Source organism: Lycorma delicatula, chromosome 1 (genome assembly GCF_047948215.1).
Source record: "Lycorma delicatula isolate Av1 chromosome 1, ASM4794821v1, whole genome shotgun sequence".
Lineage (NCBI taxonomy): Eukaryota > Metazoa > Arthropoda > Insecta > Hemiptera > Fulgoridae > Lycorma > Lycorma delicatula.
The window spans coordinates 158,384,203-158,410,574 of record NC_134455.1 but is presented as its reverse complement, the minus strand read 5'-3'; the positions used below and the strand labels follow the sequence as shown (position 1 = coordinate 158,410,574).

The 26,372-nt window shown below is 28.8% G+C and overlaps 1 protein-coding gene across 3 annotated transcripts in view; it reads left to right on the top strand.

The window, feature by feature from the left end:
• Rrp5 (Ribosomal RNA Processing 5) overlaps positions 1 to 21,497 on the top strand; it is a 106,469-nt gene extending 84,972 nt beyond the window's left edge. For 2 of the 3 annotated variants that reach the window (XM_075365660.1, XM_075365642.1), the window contains 6 exons: positions 7,999 to 8,244; positions 11,474 to 11,602; positions 15,315 to 15,416; positions 17,373 to 17,526; positions 18,882 to 19,047; positions 20,583 to 21,497. In XM_075365660.1, coding sequence (XP_075221775.1) covers positions 7,999 to 8,244; positions 11,474 to 11,602; positions 15,315 to 15,416; positions 17,373 to 17,526; positions 18,882 to 19,047; positions 20,583 to 20,757 — 972 coding nt within the window. In that variant the 3' untranslated portion in view covers positions 20,758 to 21,497. The remainder of the gene's footprint in view (positions 1 to 7,998; positions 8,245 to 11,473; positions 11,603 to 15,314; positions 15,417 to 17,372; positions 17,527 to 18,881; positions 19,048 to 20,582) is intronic. The other variant, XM_075365649.1, reaches the window with a different exon arrangement.
• The last annotated feature ends 4,875 nt before the right edge of the window (positions 21,498 to 26,372 follow it).

Sequence of the window (26,372 nt, the reverse complement as noted above, 5' to 3'; positions counted from 1 at the left end):
AATCACACAATATTAATCATATGTAATTTTACCTTTAATAAAATGTTTCCATGATATTTTAAAAATTCAAAGTGACTAAATCATTTTTAATGTCACCTTCACTATAATGTATCACTACTATCAGTGCCTCTAATTGTGCATTTATTAGCTTGTAAAAAATTAACTTATTGAGTAAAAAAATTATTAAAACATATTTCAGTTTTGTGAATGAAATTTACGTTTTGTTTTGCTATTTTGAAATTATACAACATTTTTTCTAAATTGAATTAATTTTTGAAATAAAGAAAATTATGAACCGTTAATATTTTTTCAGTTAATTAATCAGTTATTTTCAATGATTGAATCATTTGATATTGTCATGAATTAAAAATAATTCATCAAAAGTTTTTTTTCATTAACTTTAAACGTTGTCAAAAATTCAAAGATAAAAAAATTAAGTATATTTTCAAGAAAAATTTGAATAAAGTATAAAATAAGATTCACATTATTTTGCATGATATTCCCAAATTGCATCAAATTATTTTATACCATAGAAGTTCTTATTAATGGCTAATTAGAATTTAGAACTAGAGAATGATCACTCACATGATTTGCATTGTGAATTATCCTCTTTCAGAAGCAAGTTAAGAAGTAGAACATTAACTTATGGATCATGAATTATTAGCATTTATGAAGTTGTTTAAAATATGAAATAAGGCCAGTAAAACTTTTTCCATTTTCAGTCAACATAGAAAATTTGTGAATTTTTTTATTTTATGATTTGTGTTATTAAATATATATACAAGTATATAAAAAAATTGTCTATCTCCAATTATTTCTTGATGATTTTTTATTTGTTTTATATTAAAAAGTTCTATCATTTATTTACAATATTAGTAGAGCAGGAAGAAAATATTTAACGATGTATATTTTTGTGTTTGAGAAAATGAAATAGGAAAAATATTTAACAATTATTATCTCGCCTTTCATACTTACCTGTAATTTTTAATTAGGATAATGTCATTTTGAGGAAACTATATATAAATAAATTGTTGAATTTGGTTTTTGATTTTTAAAGTTTTCAATTGATGGCAAACTCTCGCCGAAATTTAAAACAAATTTTATTGTTTTAGGAGTTTTGATATCTGTTTTTTGTTTTCTGTTCATTCGTTAAATTGAAACTGTTTTTATTTTTATATTTATATTTATATTTATAAAAAATAAATCTTAAATTTATAATAATATGTCGTGTGTTTGCTAATAACGTTTCGTCTATGTATTCACATATCTAATAAAAAATCAAATTGTTCTGAAACTAAAACATGAACATTTTTTGAATTTCATGGCCAACTTTTTTTGTTATTAATAAATCATTAGCTTCAATCCAATTTTTCCCAATTTTGATCATGCTAGTATAATGTCCTTTCATTGACTGCCCGTGATTAAATATTGCACTCATAACTTTATATTTTTTCCCGAATAGTTTGCAGGCATCATTAGATGCTTTTTTTATTCCTTTAGTCTCAGTTATTTTGCGTAAACATACGCCATCATTTTTGAATAATTTTATTTGGGTGATCAACAGTTTTTCTAAAGAATGATCCATTCTATGTATGAAATCTGTGTTTCCACATTCAGCACATCTATATTCAACATGAGTTTTTTCACTAAAATTGTGAATTAAATCTTGGAGACCTATACTGTTATTTTCTTTAAACTATCCATTTTAATATTTATGTGTAAAACTAAATTATTTTCTTTATGCTCTGAAGCATACTTACATTTATCAGTTGCACAAACAATCGTGTATCGGATAGTGTGTTCTATAATGTTCTTGAAAGGTTCAGCTTTGTCAATTAAATATGCGAAAAATTCAACAGCATCTTGTCGTTGAATATTGAAATTCTCATGTACAAATTTTCTTATTTCTATCATGTCTATGTTTGCTTTATTTGTATAATTTTTAAGTGACGTATATAATATATGATTTTTCAGTAATTTAAAGATCTCATTCTTCAATGATGCACAATTAAATAAACATTGATTAATTGAATTAGCATAACAGGAAACTGAATCACCGTTAGATAATCCTTGCAATTCTCTATCTTTGGCATGGTATATATCACTTGCATCATTCGATTCTTGGCATGTGTTTAGGCGTTATTGATATGTTTAGGCGTAACCAAAAAATCATCCTTGATTTTTTTTTTAATTTACTTTTCCCTCTTCAAGAATTAGAAGATCAGGCCTATGTTTACTTTTTAATATATTGTATTCATGTATTGCTTCAGAACTGGCCTTGATTGTAGATGGATCAAAGTTGATCAAATGCAATCCCTCAATAGACGTTCTTGAAAAAGCAATGTATGCTTGACCATTTGTAAAAGCATTATTACCAGCATCAACAAAGTAATTTTTTTATATTCATTCCTTGTGATTTATGTACAGTGATTGCATAGCTTAAACATATAGGAAATTGTTTCCACATGACAAAAACTTTGTCCATCAATTCAAATTTAGCACTTATTCTTTCAATTGTGCGTTCTTCCTCAGAAGATAAAGTAATCGTTACTTTTGAACATCATTTTAATCATCAACGTTTCTTTTTGTATTTTTTACAATACCTACGGTACCATTAATCAATCCTTGAGATACATAGATATTTCTAGTCAACATGACTTTAGCACCAAGTTTTATAGTAATGACCTTAGGAAGACCTCCAGTCTTAGAACAGTTTTCATCATCTAATTTTAAAGCTTTATTGATTTTTTTTCTCAAATAGGCTGCACAGTCTAATGAATCATAAGAAACTAATTTAATTTCTTCACAAGAGATGCTTAACATTTCATTATTTAATGTTTCACATATGTAACGAGTTGATAATAGACATAACATCTCTCTTGGTAGTTTATCGATGTAATTGCACAATTCGAGCAAATTGTTATAGTAGTCAGTATATTTAAAAACAAATTTTCTAGAATTAAGTTGTTTTAGATCGTCATTGTTCATGTAACTGATTTTAATTCAAGATAGCATTTTTGAAAATTCTAAATCGTTTTTTGTCACATATTCATAAGTCAATTCATCTTAATGGAAAAGATTTTTCCATAAATCAAAGGCACCAAATGGTCCTAAGTATTTGTTGGTTTCATCTGATGTAAGTTGGATTGTCATGCATCAGTTGAAGTTGCAACAAATCTCCAAATACAAAATGTGTCATTCTCCAAACCAACCATCTTGTTCATCAGAAGTGTCAAATATTTCACATAATTTAAGATTTATATACATGAATGTTATGTTCGATATCATTGAAATTTCATCAATAATGACTAAAGGCATGTTTTTCAAGTTTTCTCGAATTGATTTCTGACAATTGTCTATATTTTGGAGTAGCATCATGTTCTATAGGCAGTTGAAAAAATCAGTGGATTGTTAGTCCTTTGATGTTGTGCGCAGCAATACTAGTTATAGCAACACTTTTATTCAATTGTTTAACCCAATACCTAGTTACGTGAATAAGAAAACTTTTACCGGTCCTTCCTTCAGCATTAATGAAAAGTCTTAAAATCTGATCATTATCATTTTCTATGCATTTTGTTAACTGCATCAAATATACGTTTCTGATCTTCATTTAATTGCACAAGAATAGTGTCCATCTCAAAATCTTCCAAGTTTTCAGTTTCTCTGTAATCTTTCATTGCTTCATCAGCCTCAATTCTAATGATTCATCGATTATTTCTGAGTCTTTTTTTGTACTCTTCTATTTTATTTTTAATCACTTCCTCAATATGCTCAAACGCCTTTTGAATTTCCACTAGTCTTTCATGGTATGCCATTGTTTTTGGTAAACTATGTTGTAGACTCTGGAATGACACTGCATATGTGCTGCAGTGCTACATCCATCTTTCAAAGTTTCTGACTTTCTCCAGGATTTGAATAACAGTAAACTGTAATAGTATTTTTAAAGTTGAAGATCTATAATTGTATCTTTAATGATTTACAAGACATGGATTTAAACATTTCTTGGTAAATTTTCCATTAGGTAGCATGTAACATTATTGCTATCCATGAGTCTGTCAGTTATATAATCGAACCATTTAACAAAATCATACAAATAGTAGTCATCTAGTTCTTTTGGTCTCATAGGATAATAGTTTTTTATCATATTGGAATAGAAAATATTGTTAGAATCTTTATCTAACAATCCAATTTGTTTCTTAGGTATCAATATCTTGGCCCGATCTTCGTTTATATTAACCCATTTGACAGTAGTCTTAGGGTCTGTACCGTAAAGCAAATTTCCTATCAGACTATCAGATGCTTCTAAAGCTCCACATTCTCTATTGCTTAATGCTCTAAGAGCGAAATTCCATAGCTGACTTCACAATAAAGTTGAATTTTTAACATTGTCAAAATGATCTTGGGCAATATTGCTGTTCTCTCCTTTTGTTTCATATTTTGTAATGTATTTGTTGATGATTTTGGTTAGTTTTATCACCACAAAATAGAATATCCATATTTCCTTCCCAAGTAACTAATATTGATGGATTATAATCATTAATGTATTCTTCACTTTCATTTCTTGGTAAATCATATAATCTACTTGTTCAAGGTTTTCCTGCCCGCAGTGAAAGATACAACTTCCCTCAAAACAAGAGTATCAGTCTGAGGTCATGGAAAACCAAATCTGCAAACCTTGATGAAATGTCTTGTCCATTTTTTATTACGTTGGCAATAAGAATTGTGATTATGTCTTTGATGAATATTAACACATCAATATAAAGTTGGTGAAAGTGATTTATCTAGAATATTGCATGTAATATATTTCTGTATAAATTCAGCAACTTCTGTATTCATAGATTCTCCTATGATAGGAGCATTTTCCACCCACAACAATAAGTGAAAATGTTGTGTTCCTCTACTTTGATATTCCCGCCGCCAAAAGTAGTGCATGATTTTTCTTAAAAGATTATCTTCCGAACAATTGAAGTCCAGCATAGCATGAAATTGGATATCAATAAATCTTGAAAGTGATACTGGATCAGCTGCATTTATATGTGCATCTGACATTTTATCCATGTGAGGCTTATTAACTTCATGAATGTAATTTATCAATTCATGCCATAACCATTGTGTTGGACTTGTTGCAAGTCCAACACAATGGTTATAAAAGTGAAAAACTGTGACAATGGTTACAAGTCAAAAACTTGTTGCAGGGCCATAATTATCGATCATGCAAAAAAGATTACTTATAGGTATTTTTCAGTATTATGTAACGTAGAAAAACAGTATTTAAATTACTCTCTAATTGTTCTTCAGAGAATAATTTCAAGGAAGATGCTGCAGTGTATTTTTCTCCAGGATTTGTAACATTCATTCTATGATAAATTCCAGATTTTAATTGGCAAGTGTTGTTATCATTAAGGATGTAAAGCAAATACTGTATATTTAGTCAAAATTGTGGATGCTTGACAATAATTTACACTTTATAATTCCAAATTACTTAACCGAGTAATTCGATTGGTGTATTGACCACCATCTCCATATGGATGTAAGTCTGGGAAACATAATAAATCTAATGATTTTGTTCGGTTGTCTATTGGAACATTGTGTATTTTGACAAATTGTTAAGTTTCTTGCAGTATCATACTTTCTTTTCATTGACTTACTTTTCATCAATAAATTTATATTGATCAAAATATTCATCTGTATCGGAGATTTGTGTTAACATAGCCTTTTTTGGAATATTATCACAAATTTCATTAGTTTCTTTCTTGTCATCATTTTCTTTTCCATTACCACCAATAACATTTTCATTAACATCTTTCTCTTCATCAATATTATATACAGAGTTATCCAAATTCAATTTTTTCCAAAGATCGTTAATGTTGTCTGATAAAAAAGTTGATAATTCTTCTGGTACGGGTTTTACAGTAAGGTTATTTAGTATGCATGTTGAAGGTACTTCATTTTTGCAGAACTTATTTAAACAGTCACAAATATAGTTTGGGTCTATGTGTAGATTTTCATTTAGATGTACACTTGCATTTTCATCAGCTGTCAATTTTTTTACACTGTCAGAAACATTATCCTTTTTGCATGTTAAATGCTTCATAAAATCTAACCATAATTTTGTATCTTTAGATTTTCTAAGTTTATAGATGTCATGAATATTTTTTTTAAAGCATAATTTTTCATAAGATATACATAAATGAATTGGTAGGTCTTTCAATTTTTTGTATAAAGCCACGAATGCTGATAAGAGAAAAGTTACATAATTTTGTATTGATCTAGTTCAATAGTTTTGGAGCTTTTTAGCTTCCAGTGGTTCTTTGCTCTTGATTTTTACAGTTTTACAGTCATCCAAGAAATTTGATAAACATTTATTTTCTGTCTTTCGACTATTAAAGTCTTTTAGTGGTGATCTAATAGATTCTGTGGAACATGAAAATTTTTCACAATGATTTATTGAATTTAAATCATTCATTTTGGACAGATCTTTATCACAATCATGTGACTCTATTTTTTGTTGGATTTTGAAAGTGCTTAATAAAGATTCTGATTCAGTTATTTCTTTTCGGTATGCCTTTTTTTTATTTATTTAATATCTTTTCTTTATATGAGCTAAATCAGACCATAAATATAATTTTCCAAAATATCACAACCCCAGCACCACCTAGTGGGTTCATTTTATGCAGAAATATTTCATTTCACGTAATAACATATATTCTGAACATGAGGCAAATTGGACCATAAATACAATTTTTCAAAATATCACAACCCCAGCACTATCAAATAGTTCTAATTGTAGAATAAAAATTCTACCAATTTATTTCTGTTTTATTTATTACTTTTTTAATAAAATTAGTATAATCGCTTGTAAAATAATACATTTATTTATTTTTTTTAATGAAGTAATGGGACTTGAAAAATTGTTTCATCTTCATTACTTTCATTTACATCGAGTATTTACTATTAAAACAAGCTGTAGTATATTTTCTTTTAAATTTTATTATTTCAAGTATACATTATCAAATTTTTATACACTACCTAGTACTATCAAGTACTGCTATCTAGCTGTGCGATTCATAAACAGGTCAAGAGAAAAAAAATCAGGGTTAGAAGAACAAAAATTTCACATTTTCAAATTAAAAAACGTGAAATTACGAAGATTATCACATATTTATTGAAAAAAAACCTATATTCATTAAGAACATTTATTTCTGCGATGATATGTAGCTTTATTTCATCAAAATTATCTTTTTTTATATTTTTAAATTTTGAAATGTCGATTTGCGAATTGGTCAAAGTAAATAAGTCTTCAGTGTTTCCACTGTTGGACAAACTCTCACCAGCATCATTCTACTGAATGACTTGGTAAAGAAAATTTTTATTTTGATCCTCAAAAGTGACATTCTCTTACCAGTGTCATTTGTGTTTCTTTCTGATCTCTAAATAGTATTTTGTAATAGTGTGTTAACACAATCATGATTCAATTCAATTCACTACCAAAAATACTATTGCCGATTCCTTCTGTTTTACTTCTGATGCTGTTTCCTCAACATAATTTTCTATTATGTCAAATGCTTAAGATTTTTTTTTTTATTAGGGGCTGCCACTATGAATATCATCAAAAGTACAACCTCCACTGTAAAGCATGTGTATTCATGTACTTGTGTTTTTTCATTGTCATTTCACCTTTTGCTTTCCTAGGCAAAATAAATAACATTCTAGAAATTTTTCGCTGTTTTCTCAGACACAGATAAACCCAATGTCACATACAGAAGTGAGAAAAGAGTTTCCAATACCTAATTTCTAATAATTCAGAATTAAACTTTTCTAAAATTATTAGAAAATAAAAAATAATAATAGCCTGTTTAATATTTTAAAATTGATTAATATTTATTTATGGTTTATAATGATACATTTTCAGCAGTGTCCAAACCAGCTTGTAGACATGTAATCTTTCTTAAGTATTTTTGTTTGCTTAATTTAAGAATTTTTTTGTTATTTGTTAAGGAGAATAAGATCGAAGATGAAAATGATGATGATGATGATGATGATGATGAGAAACATAACAGACCAAAGACATCTGCAGAAAAGAAAGCTGCTGCCAAAGAAGCAGAGAAACGCTTAAGACAAGCAGAACAACAACTTTTGGAAGCTGAAACTAATCCCCAATCAGCTGATCATTTTGAACGCTTGACCTTAGCTCAGCCAAATAACTCTCTTATCTGGGTGAAATACATGGCTTATCATCTCCAGGTAAGGATAATTTTAATTTACTGATAATTCATTCATTCTTCATTTTTGCATGATGCATTAGAGCATTATTATCTAAACATTTCTTGAAAATTTTTATTTTGTAAATTGTATGTTTTCAATATTTTTAGGTATCTACCAGCTGCTATATTCTACTTTTTCTCTTATCTTTGTATGTTTTTACTGTTATTAATATTATATTATTAAAAGAGATGAATATGTTTGGTAGCTGTTATGTATTTTGTGTTTGAATACTCTTATAATTTAACTTAGTAAAGGTCATTTACATTACTGAAGGTCAGTATTTGAACTCTTATATATTATATATTTGTAAACATTACCTCATGTAAAGAAAAATCACAATCATGTTACTTGTTATCAGATCATTGTACATGTAAAGAAACAAGATTACAGTCAAAGAAAAGTAACAAAAAATTAAATGTATAAAAAAAATTTTTCTCATTTCATAGAGAAAGTTTTTGTAAATAATGTTTTTAAATACCCATTTTGATAATTTAAAAATTATATGATTAAAAATTCATTAAATATTCCCTTTGTGAACACTGGAGCTATAATTCTAAGTTTTAGTAAACCTGGCAAATCTAATTCAGAATCATAGTGTAGTAATTCTTAAAGCAAGATTATCTTGCTGCAGATCATGTATATGATCTGATAACATATCAGATTATAAAAATTTACATTATTTTGAAAATTATGAAAGTCCTATGGATTATCAGATTAAATGAAAACGCTTTACTTCAGTCTAAGGAATTTGCCCATATAGGGTCGATCTTCACCTTTTGCACTCTTTTATCAAATACAGTTCGACATCATAATTTACCAGTACCGCTGTCCTCCTCCTTTGTCGAGTATAACTCAACAATGAAATTTACACGTAGCACATGTGTAAACTAACCACAGCAATACACAGAGATTCAAAAATGAACTGACATCTGTTTGTAAGATCGTAAAACCCATGTAATATTGATATTTCAATATTGATAGAATGGAAAGTAGATATCATTTTACACTTAATTATGTTCTCGGTGTGAGGTTATGTATTCTGTTAGTCGGCATGTAGTAGTTTTTTAACTGATTCTGATATTAAAAATGAGTTCAATGATAATAGTGATGAAGATCCTGATTATAATTTTGAAGATAGTGATCCACAAATTGCTATTTTGGGCAATTATAATGAAAGTGAAGATATAGTGGCTTGACTCATCTGAATTTCTTTCAAATGTATTTTCCATATGAGATTTTTCCAAATTTTTGGGCTCTTCATGCGTCACCTCCTACTTCAGCAGGGAATTTTGGTTTAAGTAAACAAGTTAGATCAAGGTTAAGTAAAGTAAAAGATGTTTTAGCTTACATAGAAACTAGATTTTTAGATTATTATTCACCAAGTCAATGTTTATCTGTAGATGAGTATACTGTAAGTTTCAAGGGTTCTTTTTAAAATGTTTAATAAAGATAAACCTATTAAGTGAGGACTTAAAATCTATGTTACATAAAAAAAGTGTTATGTTTGTGATACAAAAAATGGCTATATTTGTTCAGTTATTCTGTGTTATGGCTCTGACAGATTTGTTAAAGAGGCCTGATCATTCACTGAATATTTTTCTCCAGTTGATCACGAACATGACTAATGTCATTCAGAAATCTGTTTACCATTTATTCACAGACAGATTTTATACTTCAGTAAATTTAACTCAGAAATTATTAGCAATGAAAGTCTGTTTAGCTGACATTGTTCAACCACGCAGACAACAAATGCTTAAAGTAGTAAACAAAATGAATCTGAAGGGAAAACTTGCTGTCCATGAATCTGTTGCTTACAGTAAGGATGATAAAGTAATGGTTCTTGCATGGAGAGAGAAGAAGTATTTAATAATGTTAAGTACTTTTCATAATGCCAGTACTACCATTGTAAAAGAAAAAACTAATAAAGATATTGAAAAGCCAAAGGTAACTTTAGACTGTGTATCACATATGGGTGGAGTTGACCACTATATTTTGAGTTATTTTTTTGCTGCAAAAAGTTTAAAATGGTGGTGGAAATTTTATTTTTGGTTGAAAGAGGTGTCAGTTATTAACAGTTTTATTTTGTATAATGAGGATCTCACTAGTCAAGGGTAACAACCAATAACCCATAAAAAATATTGAGAATGTTGGTTACCGGTCTGATTAGAAACGTCAGGTACACAAATCGTAAGCGATGTCAACCTTCATCAAAGATGACAAAGAATGGTTGAATGACAAGCTTCATATTATAAATAAAATGCCTGATAACAAACACAAGGATTTTGCTGTGTGCTTTAGCTGTTCAGTCAAAGGTGGTAGAAAAGAGACTGTATTTTGGTGTGAAAAGTGTCCTTGAAATTTGGGTTTATACCCAGAAAATTGTTTCAAGAAATATCAGACTGAAAAAAATTATCGTGATTGACATTTAATTCTATTTTTTGATTAAATGAAGGTTTTTGATGTAAGCAATTTTACCATATACATAGGCATAAGGTATAAGCATATACCATAAACATATATAAGTTCTGTACAGCTATATATTTAATTGTAGCTGACAGGGAAATAAGTGATCAAAAAATTGGAGATCCAATGGCACTTATTGATTTCATAATTGGAGGGTAAAGGGTTAAGGATTTTTAACTCTTACTACAGTCAATGGAATTTTGTAATATTGGATTTCTTAAACATATACTAGAAAAAAAGTTGTAAACTGCCATCTGATTTTATATCATGAATACTCAAATTAAAAAAAATCTGAATATTTTATTTATTTTTGTGTTTTATTTATATTAGACTGAACCATAATGAATTGACTAAACTGTGTCACATTTCTTTAGGAGTTGTAATTGCAAAATTAGGAGCTCTTTATAAAAAAAAGTAAAAAGAAGAAAAATATAAATTAAACATCTGAAATTTTTCAGTTTATTGAGTTGTTCATCAAGGATAAAAAAAAGCTCCTCTTCCAAGTAAATTTTATTTTCAGTATTGCAACACATAGGTAATGCTGGTTATGCCACTTGACTACTGAGATAAGCTATATTTTTTACTGTTGGCCTTGGAGAACCTCTTTTCAGTGAGAATTGTAGGGTCTGTGGGTAATTTTATTTTATTGAATACAACTTGGTGGATTTTATTTAGTATGAGTGAATATATTTAATAATTTGTCTCATGGAATGGCTATTACTAATTAAAATATTGTTTTTGGCAGGCAACTGAAATAGAAAAAGCAAAAGCTGTGGCTAACAGGGCATTAAAGACTATTGGACATAGAGAAGAACAAGAGAGATTAAATGTTTGGATAGCTCTTCTCAATCTAGAAAATCTCTATGGAACTGAGGTATATGATAATGTAATAAAAATTAATTCTTAATGTTTAATTTGATAATGATTTTTAGTCGAAATATATAAATTTTGTCTGTGATAATATTTTAGCCTTCACTGGTTTTTTGATGTTATATATTACGTTGTGCATTAATCTGCTTTGGAAGTTTATATTTCAAGACACAGATTTACATTTGTGAAATTCATTCATCAGGTTCATTCATCATTTGTTCATTAATTCAATTTATCTGCAAATGTGTGTACAACTTTTTAACTTTCCATGTGGTTAACATCTATTAGAATTACTATAGAAGTATTTCAAAACGTATACTTTATCTCCATCTTAAATAGATGGAAAATTCCTCATAGTAATGTAAACAATAGTATTATTTTTTATTGTAAGTTTTTATTCTTTTATTTAACACGGTATTTTTTTTTTAATTTGATAAGAATAAAATAAGAACAGTACATATTCAATAATTCTAATTAATTGAGGCGTAGGTCAGGTTGACATTTTGAATAAAATAATAATAGAACATTAAAATTGTTGTAAAGCAATTCTAGGTAAATACATGAATTGTACATACGTAGGTTTTTTATTGTTATGTAAAACTAATCTTTTAACTGAGTGCTTTATACAGAACCTAAATAGTGCTTTACCTTATCATGTAATGCTTTCTTGGCCTTGTTTTTTATTTGAATATTTTTTTCTCCCTCTGTCATGTTGCAACATTTGAAAATCATACAAAAATAAGTATGTTTGTAGGCCTGCAAAATTTCAAATATAGCTATATTTTAATTTTTTTTAGCTAGCAAAAGGGTTAAAACATGTAAGTTAGTAAGATATTGACCTTAACTCATACTTAAATTTGTAAAAAATGTCGAATTTATAGCATAATTTCTATATAATTTAAAACTTAGTAGTAAGATATTTACTACAAAAACATATTTCGGAATTTAAGTTAATTGGTTATAAAATTTTTAATAAGAATTTTAGTTTTCCTTATACAGCATGTCTGAAAAGTTCCCGAACTAATTTAAATAAAAATACAGATTTAAAGATAAAAAATTTACTCACATCAGCCCTACACATAGAACCCTTCTCTAGTTATACACTTGTTTTGTAGTGTTAGTAGAAGCCATCAAACGCTCTGGAGAAATCACTTTCTGGGATTGTCTTCAACTGCTCAGTGCAAGTCCTTTGGATGGCCGGAATGTCATCGAAAAAGCAGTCGGTCATCTTCAACTTGAGTTTCAGGAACAGAAAATAGTCTGCTAGAGGCAGGTCGGGTGGGATAAGACAGTGATTTGATTTGGCGTAATAATGTTTTAAAACTGTTGCCATGTGTGCCGGGGCATTATTGTGCAGGAGAGTCCAACTGCCCGGATCTCAGTACTCAAGCCAGATTTGATTAAAGCAACGCATCAGATGTTTCATTACTTCCAAATAGAATTTAGAATTCACAGTTGACCAGTTGGGACAAACTCATGATGAATCAGGCCCTTTGAGTTGAAGAATGCAATCAACATCGTTTTCAGTCTTGATTTTTGCTGCCTGACTTTTCTCAGTCTTCGTGGTCCAGGACTCAACCAAGCAGTGGATTGACACTTTGTTTGCAAATCAAAGCACCAGTTTTCATCTCCAGCTACAATTATTTGCAAAATATTCAGGTCGCTTTCAGCAGTTTCACTGAAATCTTGAGCGCAAGAAAGATGCACTTGTTTTTGTTCTTCGGTTAGGAAGTGTAGAACAAAACGAGAGCACACCTTTCAGCGGTTCATTTTTTCTGTTAGAATTGTACGTACCACGTCTTTATTGATATTTAGCTTTTCTGCTATGGCCCGAAGAGTAAGATAGATTGTTCGAACAGGAGCATGAGCACTTTCACAGCATTTTTGTCATGAACAGTTGTGATGGCCTCTCACTTATTTGTTGTCATCCAACAACTCTCTACCGTCTTTAAACTGCTTCCACCATGTGTATGTTGTAGTACAAGATGCCGCTTCATCACCAAATGCTTGATGTATCTTAGACTAAGTTTCAACAAAGATTTTTGAAGTCGAACACAAAATTTTATCTTGCTTCTGTGTTCCATGTCGCAGGCTAGAAACGTGAGGCTGGTGTGGCAACTGGAAGTGTCACAAGGCAGGTGTCTTCCCCTACAGGGTTGGGATGTTCCATGTCGCAAGCTTGCGACATGGAACATGTATCGCAAGCTACTTGTATCGATTACAGAAATTTAGTTCCAGAACTTTTCACACCTACTGTGTAATATTGTTTATTTACTGCAAATCTGAGCGTTCAGAGATGTATTTAAGACTTTATTTTTTAGGTACCATTTACCCAGAAATTGGGGAATGGGGAAAAATCTGATATTTGGGCAGGAAAATGAGTTAATTTTAAAACTTATGAAGATTACTTAAGTCTTAAAACCATTTTTGGAAAATGAATAATAAAAAATAAAATAATGCAGTAAAATTTATTTTATTTTATAATTTATGCTGTAATCATTCTTTTAGTTAGTCACCATTGTCACTATCATTCATTGCTACAAATCTGCAAGGAATGTGTTAAGAGTCAGGGCAAATTGAACAAAGTATTTGTCATCAAAGCCATTTTAATTGTAAGTGAAAAATGAATGATATGTTATTTCTACTGAAATAAACATAATTATAAAAATAAGTAAAGTAATATATGGTTAGGATCAATGCAAGAATGAAATGTTGTAGTGAACTCTACAAATCAATAACAAGGATTTAAATAGCCTTTGTATTTTTCAGAGTACGAATTTATTGCAACCAGTTCATCTTTATTGTTATTCTTATTATAAAATGAGTAGTAAACAATTTACACCTTGTCTGATATGCATGTAGATAACATAAACAATTATGTACCAGTTATTATGGCAAATTAGTAAAATTATGCCTCTGTATATGAAGACAATCATTTATTTGATAAATGGCCTCTGTTGTGATAACTATTTCAAGAAGGATGTACTACTAAATAAAATGACTAATACATGGAATGTAGGAACTCTTTATTTTTAGTGCAATTTATGCAGCCTACTTTCTTGTCAAAAAACTGATGTTTTCTTTAGCTCATACACGATTGAAAAATATCATATTTTTTGGTAAAAAATATATTGAATGAGGCAGCCCATCTATTTTACCATGTTTTAATTGGTTAATTGTTTTTATTTTTGCAACATTTGTATTTGAAAAGCTTACTCTGTTCAGAGATTATAAGGTTTGTTATTCGTAACTGTACAATAAAATACAGAGCTGGTAGGAAATGTTGAACAGATACATGTTTCCTGATTTATACATGTAATCAACTGTATGTTATGTACTGCAGCTCTTTCAACATCTCAACAGTCTGTAAAAGATGGCTAGTTACTAATCATCTTTATAATTTGTTTAATGCAGACAATATTTTAGTTTTATGTATTTTTGTAATTTTCCTGAATTCAATATTTTTAGTGGCAGGCTTAAAATTAATGTTTTATGGTTATTGTCAGAATAGGTAGTATTTAGCTTATAAAATTAAAATATAGCAGCTAATATGGAAATTTATGTTATATTCTCAAAAATATTGATAGGCTTTAGAGACACTGGTTTCTGTGACAGATTTTATTGTAATTAATAATTTTTGCAAACAAGTTGCAGTGTAATATAAGTTGTTGAAGAATTCTGATATTTATGTATAAAATTATTATTTTTTTGTATAGGAAAGCTTGAAGAAAGCACTGGAAGAAGCAGTTAGAACAAATGATGAATATCTGGTTTTATCTAAGATGGCTGAAATATATTGTAATTCTAAAAAGAACTTGGTATGTAGTTTATGTACTGAGATTAAGAATGATTTTTTTTAAATTTCATTGCATTCATTTCAAGATATTTTACCTTGCCTAATATGTATATATGTGTGTATTCATGCAACTATACAGGTACGTGAGTGCACATGTGCATGTGGAATATATCTGTAGAAGTTGTCAAACAGTGCAAAAATGTTTACATATTTAGCAAAGCATTTGGTGAGCAAAATATAATATTCAATTTTTTAAAGCCTTTCTTTTAAAGATATTTTATTTGGATAATTTTTGTAAAACATATCAGAGCTGTCACACTGCTTTTTCCCATACTATATTGTGTAATTAACTTGGGGTTTACTGTAACAAACTGGGATGAATGTTACTCCTTACCACAAAGTTGATTTAAGAACAGTGAATTATTTATATAATAGTTTCCACTTACCAACTATCTTTAATAGTAATGTTCAAGCACTTTCAGATATTAATCCATCCTCAGGAACAATGATCTGTTATACAGTATAATTATTACTTTACGTATCATTAATTATACTAATTTGAATTTTATAAAAATATAAATATAACAGTTGATCGTCAAAAGTAAAATAAAGTTAAAATTATCCATCATGTCAGTATGAAGGTCTCAATTGTTATCACAATAATTCAAGTTTATTATAACAATTTTTCAAGAAAAACAATTATGTGGAAACAATTTATGACAAAATGTTTTACCAAGGAAAGAATCAGTAATTTGTGAAGAACATATTATGGAAAATTGTTAAAAATTAATGATTTAAAAGTGAATTTATCTTGACTTTAAATGACTTGGAGTATACTTTGTAAATTATGAAAATTATTTTTAGTAAAAATCAGTGTAACTTTAGCAATGTTCATAATAGTGTTGATTGAACTAAAATTATTTTAATATTATTGAAATTAGTTTTAACATCCTGACAAAATGGGCACGAATGTGATTTTGGTTAATGTTTACTCCCATATTCTTAAGATGTAGTCTAATTAAATTAACTTGTACACAATTAGGTGTGTAAGAGAGAGAGAAAAATTGTTGAAGTAATTAGTAAATACTTTTTTTAAGTATTTTTTGTAAAAGTATACATCTGTGCATTGAAAGTACAAAAAAATTAATAAAGATAAAATTTCATTTTTTAGTAGGATAAGAATGAATGTCTTAAATTGTAATCTTCTTATATGATAATTTCTGATCTTATACATACTTCATTTATCCTGCAAGCTGTGTGGTTACACCATTACATTGAAACTTCTAGCACAAAACTCGTTTCTGAATTAATAGAATTCTGTAAATATCAAGAAATCTGCCTTAAAAAAAAGTTAAGAAATACTGAAAAATGATAATTTATATGTAAGTATGTAATTTCTGTTGTAGATACTATTTTTTCCCTTTTAAGTCAAAAGCAAAGCAAAGTTAAATTTTTTACGATGTTTTACAACTATTGTTGTAATAAATGTACTATTTTAATTTAATTGTAAATATGATATACAAAATAAAATTGTAAAGCAAATACATATACTTATACATATAATGAATGAATTTATACTTACACATAAATGAATTTATATGAACATGTAAACAGATACATTGTTTACTATTAAGATGTCATTGTATAACAATATTTAGATTCTTAGCACTTGTAGGCTCCAGTTTATTAGATCTTACTTCACAGATTCAGTTAACTCAAAGTGAATATTTGAAGCTGAAATTTAAATTTGTGTGTACTGTATAAAAATCAGTTAACTACACTAATTATTGAATTGTGGTACCATGTTGTGCTTTACTAATTAATTTAGAATTATTGGTTTTGATTATATTTGTCTTCTTTGTTATTTTAGTTTATCACTGTATTAAATGAATTGCAAATATGATGAGTCATTATTTTATATGCATTTTTGTTAATAAATTTGAGATTATTAATTAATAGATTTTTTGATGTTTTTCAGGAATTGGACCAGTTAACAACACTTATGGTTCGTAAATTTAAAAATAACTTGGAATGTTGGCTGTTATGTTGTCGTTGTTTGTTGATGTCAAAAATGATCGAAAAAGCACGTGCTATTTTCCAGAAAGGATTGCAAAGTATTATGAAAAAAGAACGTAGGTTTTATCTGATAGTTTTCCCAGTTTTCTTATAACTAATTAATTCTATTTTCAATTTTTCCCTCTAAGTAGGTTCTGTTTAATTGTTCTGTGATGACTTGCGTGCAACTGATGGAGCAGTGGGGCAGCATGTAAGACATTACCTAGAACTTGATTAATAAATTTCATCAAATTTGATTATTCAGTATCTCACTCAGTTTTCATCAAAATATTGTTGAAAAATTTATGTGTATTTTTAAAGTTTGAAGCAGTGGGCCTGCATGCATGCATGTGTGTCTGCATAGAAATTAAAGTTAATAATTCAGACAAAACAGTTAAACCAAAATATTGAAACAAATCTATTGTTTTATACATCTGCCCATATCTTGTAATTTAAATGTTTCCCTATGATTTATTTGTAAAAGATTTATGTACAAGTAAAAGAAAGCTATTTTATTATCATCATACTTTATTTGGGTTATTAAATCGTAATAAGAAAACTTATTTATAGTTCTAAAGCTTTCAAATTATTAAAAGCATATGATGTATTATTTTGATTTATAAAAAAAATTATACTAATGAAAATCTTTTTATGTTCTTATCAGAATCATTGCAAAAGGAAAAAGGATCCATTTTTTATCTTGATAAGTAATTAATCTAGCATATTGATAAGTGAAATAAATACATTTAAGAACATTGTGACCCCAAAAAAAAGTATTTTATTACTCTATATTATGTCTGTTAAAGACAGCATATTTAGGAAAATGGTTGCGAGGGAGATGCATTAATGTATAAGGTATGCAATAATGTACTAATGCCACACTTAATACACTACAATATGAAATGACACATTAATAGTGCACCATTTATAAATTTTGGTATATAAAAACTTTTATAAATACAATGAATTTTATGAAGAAGGTATTTGTAAATTACCAAAATGCTATGACAAAAGCTTTTATTTAAATGGTAACATTGAAAACTAGTTAAAAGCTATAGTTTTAAGTTGTATAAAATAAAATATTTTTATCTGTGCAAGTGCTGAACAGAGGTTACTTTCCGAACTGCCCTCTTTCATAAAAGAGAGGTTTTGGCCTATAACTGAACCTATAATTAAATTAAAACCTAATAGTCTTTTTTATAAGGTGTAGCTTTTAGCATATAAAGTATGTCATTGGTATATCATTATCAGATCTCTGTTTTGTTTGGAAAATTCATTACTTGCATCATAAAGTTAGTATTTAATATTTTTTATAGTCTTTTTGGTTTTAACTTAACTTCATCATTAATTGCTCTAGCAATTATTAATAATTAGAAATATAATTGAATTTTGAAAATTTAAATTATTATAGTTATTGTTATTATTTTGGCAGATGTTCAATATATCACTCGCTTTGCATTATTGGAAAATACACATGGTTCTCCAGAACATGCTCAAACACTTATGGAACATGTTTTGACAACTTATCCTGGAAGAACACCTACATGGATAACATATATTGATATGTTAACTAAATCTGGTCGAATTGATTTAGCACGGTATTAATTTTATTTCTTATAAATTTATTTATAAGTTTAAGATGACTTATTTTGATTGTTTTTCGTTTTTCAGTTGTTTAAGTCCTTACTGTAGGTAAAACATAGTAGAGTATTTTAAAGGAATATCTTTCTAAAGAATAATTGACTAGTAAGTAAATATTATTTAAGTTGAGTAAATATTTATCTACTTTCAATTATCATATAATTTAAACTCTTTTGGAAGCAGAAGTCAAAATAGATCCTTTCCACAAGTTTGGTCATAATGTGCTTTGTTGGTCATGTTGTGCGTTGTTTGGTCAGCACTGTCTTTGTTGCAAGTACTAGCCATTGCTGCCATATACACATTATCTATTTATTGCCATACAACTACTTTATTATGCCGTATTATTGATAAGCTTCAGAAATTTTATTAAAAAAAAAAAGTCAATATTATTTGGTGTCTTTATTGTGATACGCATTTTTTTTAATTTTGAAAAATCTAAGGGTCTTAGTAGAAGTTATCCCTTTTTTATTTCAGAAATATTGCTCAATTAAATTTTTCACTTATTACTCAAGTAAGCTTTTTATGGATCATTTTATTATGGTTATTGACCATCAAAGTGTAATATGAAGTACATTTAAAGCACTGCTTTGCTGTTGAGCATCATCTTGATGCAAGAAAAGGAGGTGTTGCTTGCGTTTTAGTTATCACAAAAATTATTTTATACTCTGGCTTAAATAAACATAAAAAAATAAACATGTTAAGATGTCTTAATTGTTATGTTTTTCTAATGAGATTGATTATGGTGTGTAACATAAACAAAACTATGAGTGAATCTACAAAAATGTTTAAATGCCTTAAAAGTTTCAAAATTCCATCCCATGTATTTTGTTTTATATTTAATTGTGATTAAAATGATGGAACAGTTACAAAAATAAATAAAACTGTTTTCTAAACCTTTTGTAACTTTTGATCCTGTTTAAAATTTTGTTCTCAATATTGTTACAAAGTAAATTAACAGAAATATTATTTTGGTAATTTGTGTGTGGTTATATGTTTAAAATTATTTAATTTATTTTTATAATTTTACATTAAGTGAAGATAATGGAGATAACAAGTAGATGTCTTGAACATTAAACTATCAAATCTATTTACTGGATTTTCCAGGTGTGAGCTGAGGTATTTTTTTTTTTTACATGTGTCTCTTATTTCATAGATCTTTCTTGTTCTTGTAGGGTGTGTTCATTTACATAAAGCTTTTAACTCTTGCAGTACATGCTGTTTGCAAAGAATTAAACAATTGTGGATGAGTTAGCAATTTTAAGAAAACTTGTAAAGTTGTGTGCTGATTTGATAAATAGTTGTGGAAAAACAATTATATACATTGTTTAATTGTGTTGAATGCTTTTAGAGAAAATCAAAACATATTTTTATTTAATTTTTGTAATTTATGATCAAAGTTATGTTTTAAATTTCAAGTTATGTTTTTTGTTTACACAATATTGTTTGTGTTTAAAATTCTTAAAACTATGTTAAATTTATTTTCTTTTGTCAGGAATGTATTGGAGCGAGCAGTTAGTCAAAAATTGCCAGTAAAAAAAATGAAAACCTTGTATAAGAAGTGGCTTCAGTTTGAACAAATGCATGGATCAGAAGAATCTGTAAATCACGTTAGAGAAGCAGCTGAAAACTATGTTAATAGCTTGAGTTCAGTTATTAATATTGTGTAATATCATCAACGAATGTGTTTTATTTATAAATCAGAATTAACTGAATGTATAAATTTTCTCAGTGAAAAACTATTCTGTAATTTATCTGATTTGAATGATCATTATAATTAAATGATTATTATTAATTGTGACCTTGTTGCTGTCAATGTAGATTTTAAATTGAACTGATCTATTTTATTGTGTTTAAGTACTGTTCTGCAGATTGTGAGAATACTTAGAAAATTATTTTTAACCTTTGTGATTACTGTTAGTATTTCTTTGTTGCTATAACTTAAAATTGATTAGAATTTAGCATTGTTTATGTCTTCTACTGGACCAGTTTAGTGAAAAAAATAATATGAAAATTTATTATAAGCTTGTGATTTTATGTTGTCAGCTGTTGTAAGTGGCATATTATTACTGTATAGAGAGTATCATGCTGCATAAAAGTATGCTTGGCTGTATGATGATGTATCATTGAAAGAACAGTAATTTCTTTTACAAGTAGGTGCATGTGACAGAGTTCTTAGTAAATTTTGTGAGTGATTATGAATAAAGGAATTGTGATGTTTCTTACATTGAGAGTTGTTTATTAATTTTATTAGAAGTGTGTAATATAGAGGATTTTTTAAAACTGACTTTTATGTATGATGTGTTCATAAGTGTATTTGTTTTTTATGTATGATAATACATTCTACAATCAATATTGATTATAAATCAGGTCTGTTATTAATAAAAATTATGAAATTACTTTTTTTAAATATTTATTATATTTCATTGTAAAGTTAGATACAATTGCATGCTTTGAATGCTTTTTTTGTTCTTAATGGTGTGTTCTTGGTGTATCTACTCTGAAATGCATCAGCACGTTTATGGGTTTAGATGCCGTCCTACAACAAGACAGTTTTACCTAGTGATTATGATAGCAAAATGGTGATTTAAACAAAATATCATACATAAATTAAAAAAAAGCATAGTTAAAAATGGTCATAATCACAGCTGTTTTAAGGGATCATGGACATGTTTTTCAAAAGTGTAATATTATCAAATTGGTGTTAATTTCTTAGAGATTTGCAGGAAAACATAGGAGAGATTTGAGATACAGGAAGTCAAGTATACACTACAAGGTATTATTAACCTTCTTGCTTGATATGTGCCTCAGGCATGATGATAATAATAATAATATATGTGAATTGTAAATTAATGGATGTAAGCATGCTTCATTGCATATGATAGCTATTTATTATTATTATTATTAAATACAATAAGTACTAAATCTCTCTTTCATGTGTCCAGCTTACGAATTAATAAAATATGTTTAAATTTGATGTGTGCTATTTTAGTCAGTAGAGAATAAGTATCATGTTCTGTTGGTGGTTTTTTTTTAATAGGTGAAATTAGAACTGAAAAGTTTGCTTTATAAAAATTTAGGGAAGAGGATTATGATGCAATAATTCATTGTAATTTTGTATTATTTCAACACACAAGGGAGGTATTAATTAGTAAGTATTTATGACTGAAGTGCAAAAGTAGTTGAAGTTGAGGAAAGTGGTTACAGAGTAATCTAGAGTAAATATTATTTGAAGAATTGCAGTTGAGTTCCTTAATGTCAGAAATGGGCAACTGAAGAGTTTCATTGCAAAGTGTTATTGGGAATAGAAAAGATGGAAAAAATACACTAATTAACAAGGTTAAGGATTATAGATTGGAAAGATACACAAGTATGTTTTAAATACATTTTAAACACAGAAACTTAAGATGAAAAAAGTGATTTCCTTAGCAATCATTAGGTAAGTAGAATTGTTGAAGACAACTTTTACTGGTAAGAAGGGTACAGGAAGAAGGATTGAGTCGATTCAAAGAGTTAAAACTAGAGTGTACAAATTAAAAGGGTAAAATCATTACCTTCACTTTGGCTTCTTTTCTAATCCCGTGTGATGCTAAGATATATAAATTTAATTCTTTTCATGAAGAAGTGATTAGCAGGATTGGAGTGAATTACAAATACTGTTTAATCTCTTGCCTTGTTATTTAAACAATACTGGATCAGTTATTGCTGCCATCTGCATACCACTGTGCACTAAAATTCCTTGAGCAGAGGTAATTCTGCAATAAGCCTGTTTATTTTTCATAAGACTGATTTTCTGATTTGGATGAAAAGGATTTGGTGAAGATTTTTGTAAAAATAGCATTTTAATCCTAATAGATTATTTGGTTCTTATCAGTTACCTGCCCGCCACATATTTTTCCGTTCCAACAGGTTAAACAGTAAGTAGTAATCAATTTATATGTTAGCTATGTATTATTTACTTAAATGTCATATTTTAAAATTACTGAAACAATTATAATGATTTGATAATTGTTACCTCTATTGACAGCAGCGCTTATTATTCAACTGATATCTTTTGAATACTTCTTGTTTTTATTCTAGTTAGTATTTATTTCACTTCAGTTAGATCAGTTCAGAGTTTTGTGCTTCTAATTTACATTGTACAAAATGAATATTTGGTATTTGGTAATTACCCAATACAGAACAGAATGCTGAGAAGTTCTTTATTGCGGCCGGGGTTCTACCAAAACATGTATGTCCAAAAGGTCATAACATGATGTCTGTAAGTGTTAGAGCAAGATGGTGTTTCAACTGTTGTGATTGTTGTATATGAGTGTCTTTGCATGCTGGAAATTGGTTCCAAAATTCCAGATTACATTTCTTAACTATGATATCTTTAATTTACTAGTGGGCGTAAGAAACATAATCAGTTACGTGGTGTAAACGCGAACTGTATATGTCAGATGAAATGACTGTTGATTGGAATAACTATTTATGCGAAATAAGTGTGGATGTTCTGTCACAAAAGAATGATAAAAAACGTAGCGATATTGGGAAAATCGTTGAACTGGATGAAAGCTTGTTTCCCAGGTGCAAAATCAATGCTGGGCGAATTTTGCCACAACAGTGGATTTTTGGCAGAACGTGTAGAGAAACTGAGGAATACTTTATTGTTTGTATTCCTGATCATTCATTTTAACATTGATAAAAGAAATTAAGAAACACTGAATGAAGGATCAGTGTTGTTCACGGATTCATGGGGGCGTATACAATGAACAAAATCATAGAAGTTGGATTCAAGCACTTACAAGTGAACCACTCTTTTAAATTTGTCAATCCAGCTACATGCAACCACACACAAACTATTGAAAGATTGTGGGGCTCTGTAAAATGGCAGATAAAGAAGTAGAGAGGGATGGACCGCCACTATCTTACTTAGTGGAGTTCATGTGGTGGCAAGAAGTTTGTAAAAAAGATGCGTTTGATGTTATAATTGAGGTGTTTAAGGACACTTAGCCGCCTGCAAAAACATGTGAGGTAAATTGTAATGGATTATAGTAGTAGACTAGTGGGCAATTTATTAAAACATTCATTTAAACAATGATTGTACATGGCAGGCAGATAACTGATAAGTACTGATTATTTCTATATTTTAGAGGTTTATATTTTAATTTGAAAATATTGAAATGTTATTTTAATTATGGAGTTACAGTAAAACAGAAATTATTTTTAAAATAATACAATGAAATATTGTTTATTAAAAATAGAAACAATTTACAGATAACTATACAATGATTAACATTTTGAGAAGACTTTATGTAAACATATATAAAATATATACCAAGTGATTAACAAATTATGTTACAAACTATCAGGACATTTTCTACTGATGAGAATAAAGCAGACATTGATAGCGACCATTATTTGGTGATAATGAAATGTAGATTGGGGTTTAAAAACCTGAAGAAAAGGTGTCAGATGAATCGGTGGAATTTAGAGAAGCTTGAAGAAGAGGAGGTAAAGAAGATTTTTGAGGAGGACATCGCAAGAGGTCTGAGTAAAAAAGATAAGGTAGAAAATGTAGAAGAAGAATGGGAGAATGTTAAAAAGGAAATTCTTAAATCAGCAGAAGCAAACTTAGGCGGAATAAAGAGAACCGGTAGAAAACCTTGGGTTTCAGACGATATATTGCAGCTGATGGATGAACGTAGAAAATATAAGGATGCTAGTGATGAAGAAAGTAAAAGGAACTATCGGAAATTAAGAAATGCTATAAACAGGAAGTGCAAACTGGTGAAAGAAGAGTGGATTAAAGAAAAGTGTTCAGAAGTGGAAAGAGAAATGAACATTGGTAAAATAGACGGAGCATACAGGAAAGTTAAGGAAAATTTTGGGGTACATAAATTAAAATCTAATAATGTGTTAAACAAATATGGTACACCAATATATAATACGAAAGGTAAAGTCGATAGATGGGTGGAATATATTGAAGAGTTATACAGAGGAAATGAATTAGAAAATGGTGTTATAGAGGAAGAAGAGGAAGTTGAGGAGGATGAAATGGGAGAAACAATACTGAGATCTGAATTTAAGAGAGCATTAAAAGATTTAAATGGCAGAAAGGCTCCTGGAATAGACGGAATACCTGTAGAATTACTGCGCAGTGCAGGTGAGGAAGCGATTGATAGATTATACAAACTGGTATGTAATATTTATGAAAAAGGGGAATTTCCATCAGACTTCAAAAAAAGTGTTATAGTTATGATACCAAAGAAAGCAGGGGCAGATAAATGTGAAGAATACAGAACAATTAGTTTAACTAGTCATGCATCAAAAATCTTAACTAGAATTTTATACAGAAGAATTGAGAGGAGAGTGGAAGAAGTGTTAGGAGAAGACCAATTTGGTTTCAGGAAAAGTATAGGGACAAGGGAAGCAATTTTAGGCCTCAGATTAATAGTACAAGGAAGATTAAAGAAAAACAAACCAATATACTTGGCGTTTATAGACCTAGAAAAGGCTTTCGATAACGTAGACTGGAATAAAATGTTCAGCATTTAAAAAAAATTAGGGTTCAAATACAGAGATAGAAGAACAATTGCTAACATGTACAGGAACCAAACAGCAACAATAACAATTGAAGAACATAAGAAAGAAGCCCTGATAAGAAAGGGAGTCCGACAAGGATGTTCCCTATCTCCGTTACTTTTTAATCTACATGGAACTAGCAGTTAATGATGTTAAAGAACAGTTTAGATTCGGAGTAACAGTACAAGGTGAAAAGATAAAGATGCTACGATTTGCTGATGATATAGTAATTCTAGCCGAGATTAAAAAGGATTTAGAAGAAACAATGAATGGCATAGATGAAGTCCTACGCAAGAACTATCGCATGAAAATAAACAAGAACAAAACAAAAGTAATGAAATGTAGTAGAAATAACAAAGATGGACCGCTGAATGTGAAAATAGGAGGAGAAAAGATTATGGAGGTAGAAGAATTTTGTTATTTGGGAAGTAAAATTACTAAAGATGGACGAAGCAGGAGCGATATAAAATGCCGAATAGCACAAGCTAAACGAGCCTTCAGTAAGAAATATAATTTGTTTACATCAAAAATTAATTTAAATGTCAGGAAAAGATTTTTGAAAGTGTATGTTTGGAGTGTCGCTTTATATGGAAGTGAAACTTGGACAATCAGAGTATCTGAGACGAAAAGATTAGAAGCTTTTGAAATGTGGTGCTATAGGAGAATGTTAAAAATCAGATGGGTGGATAAAGTGACAAATGAAGAGGTATTGCGGCAA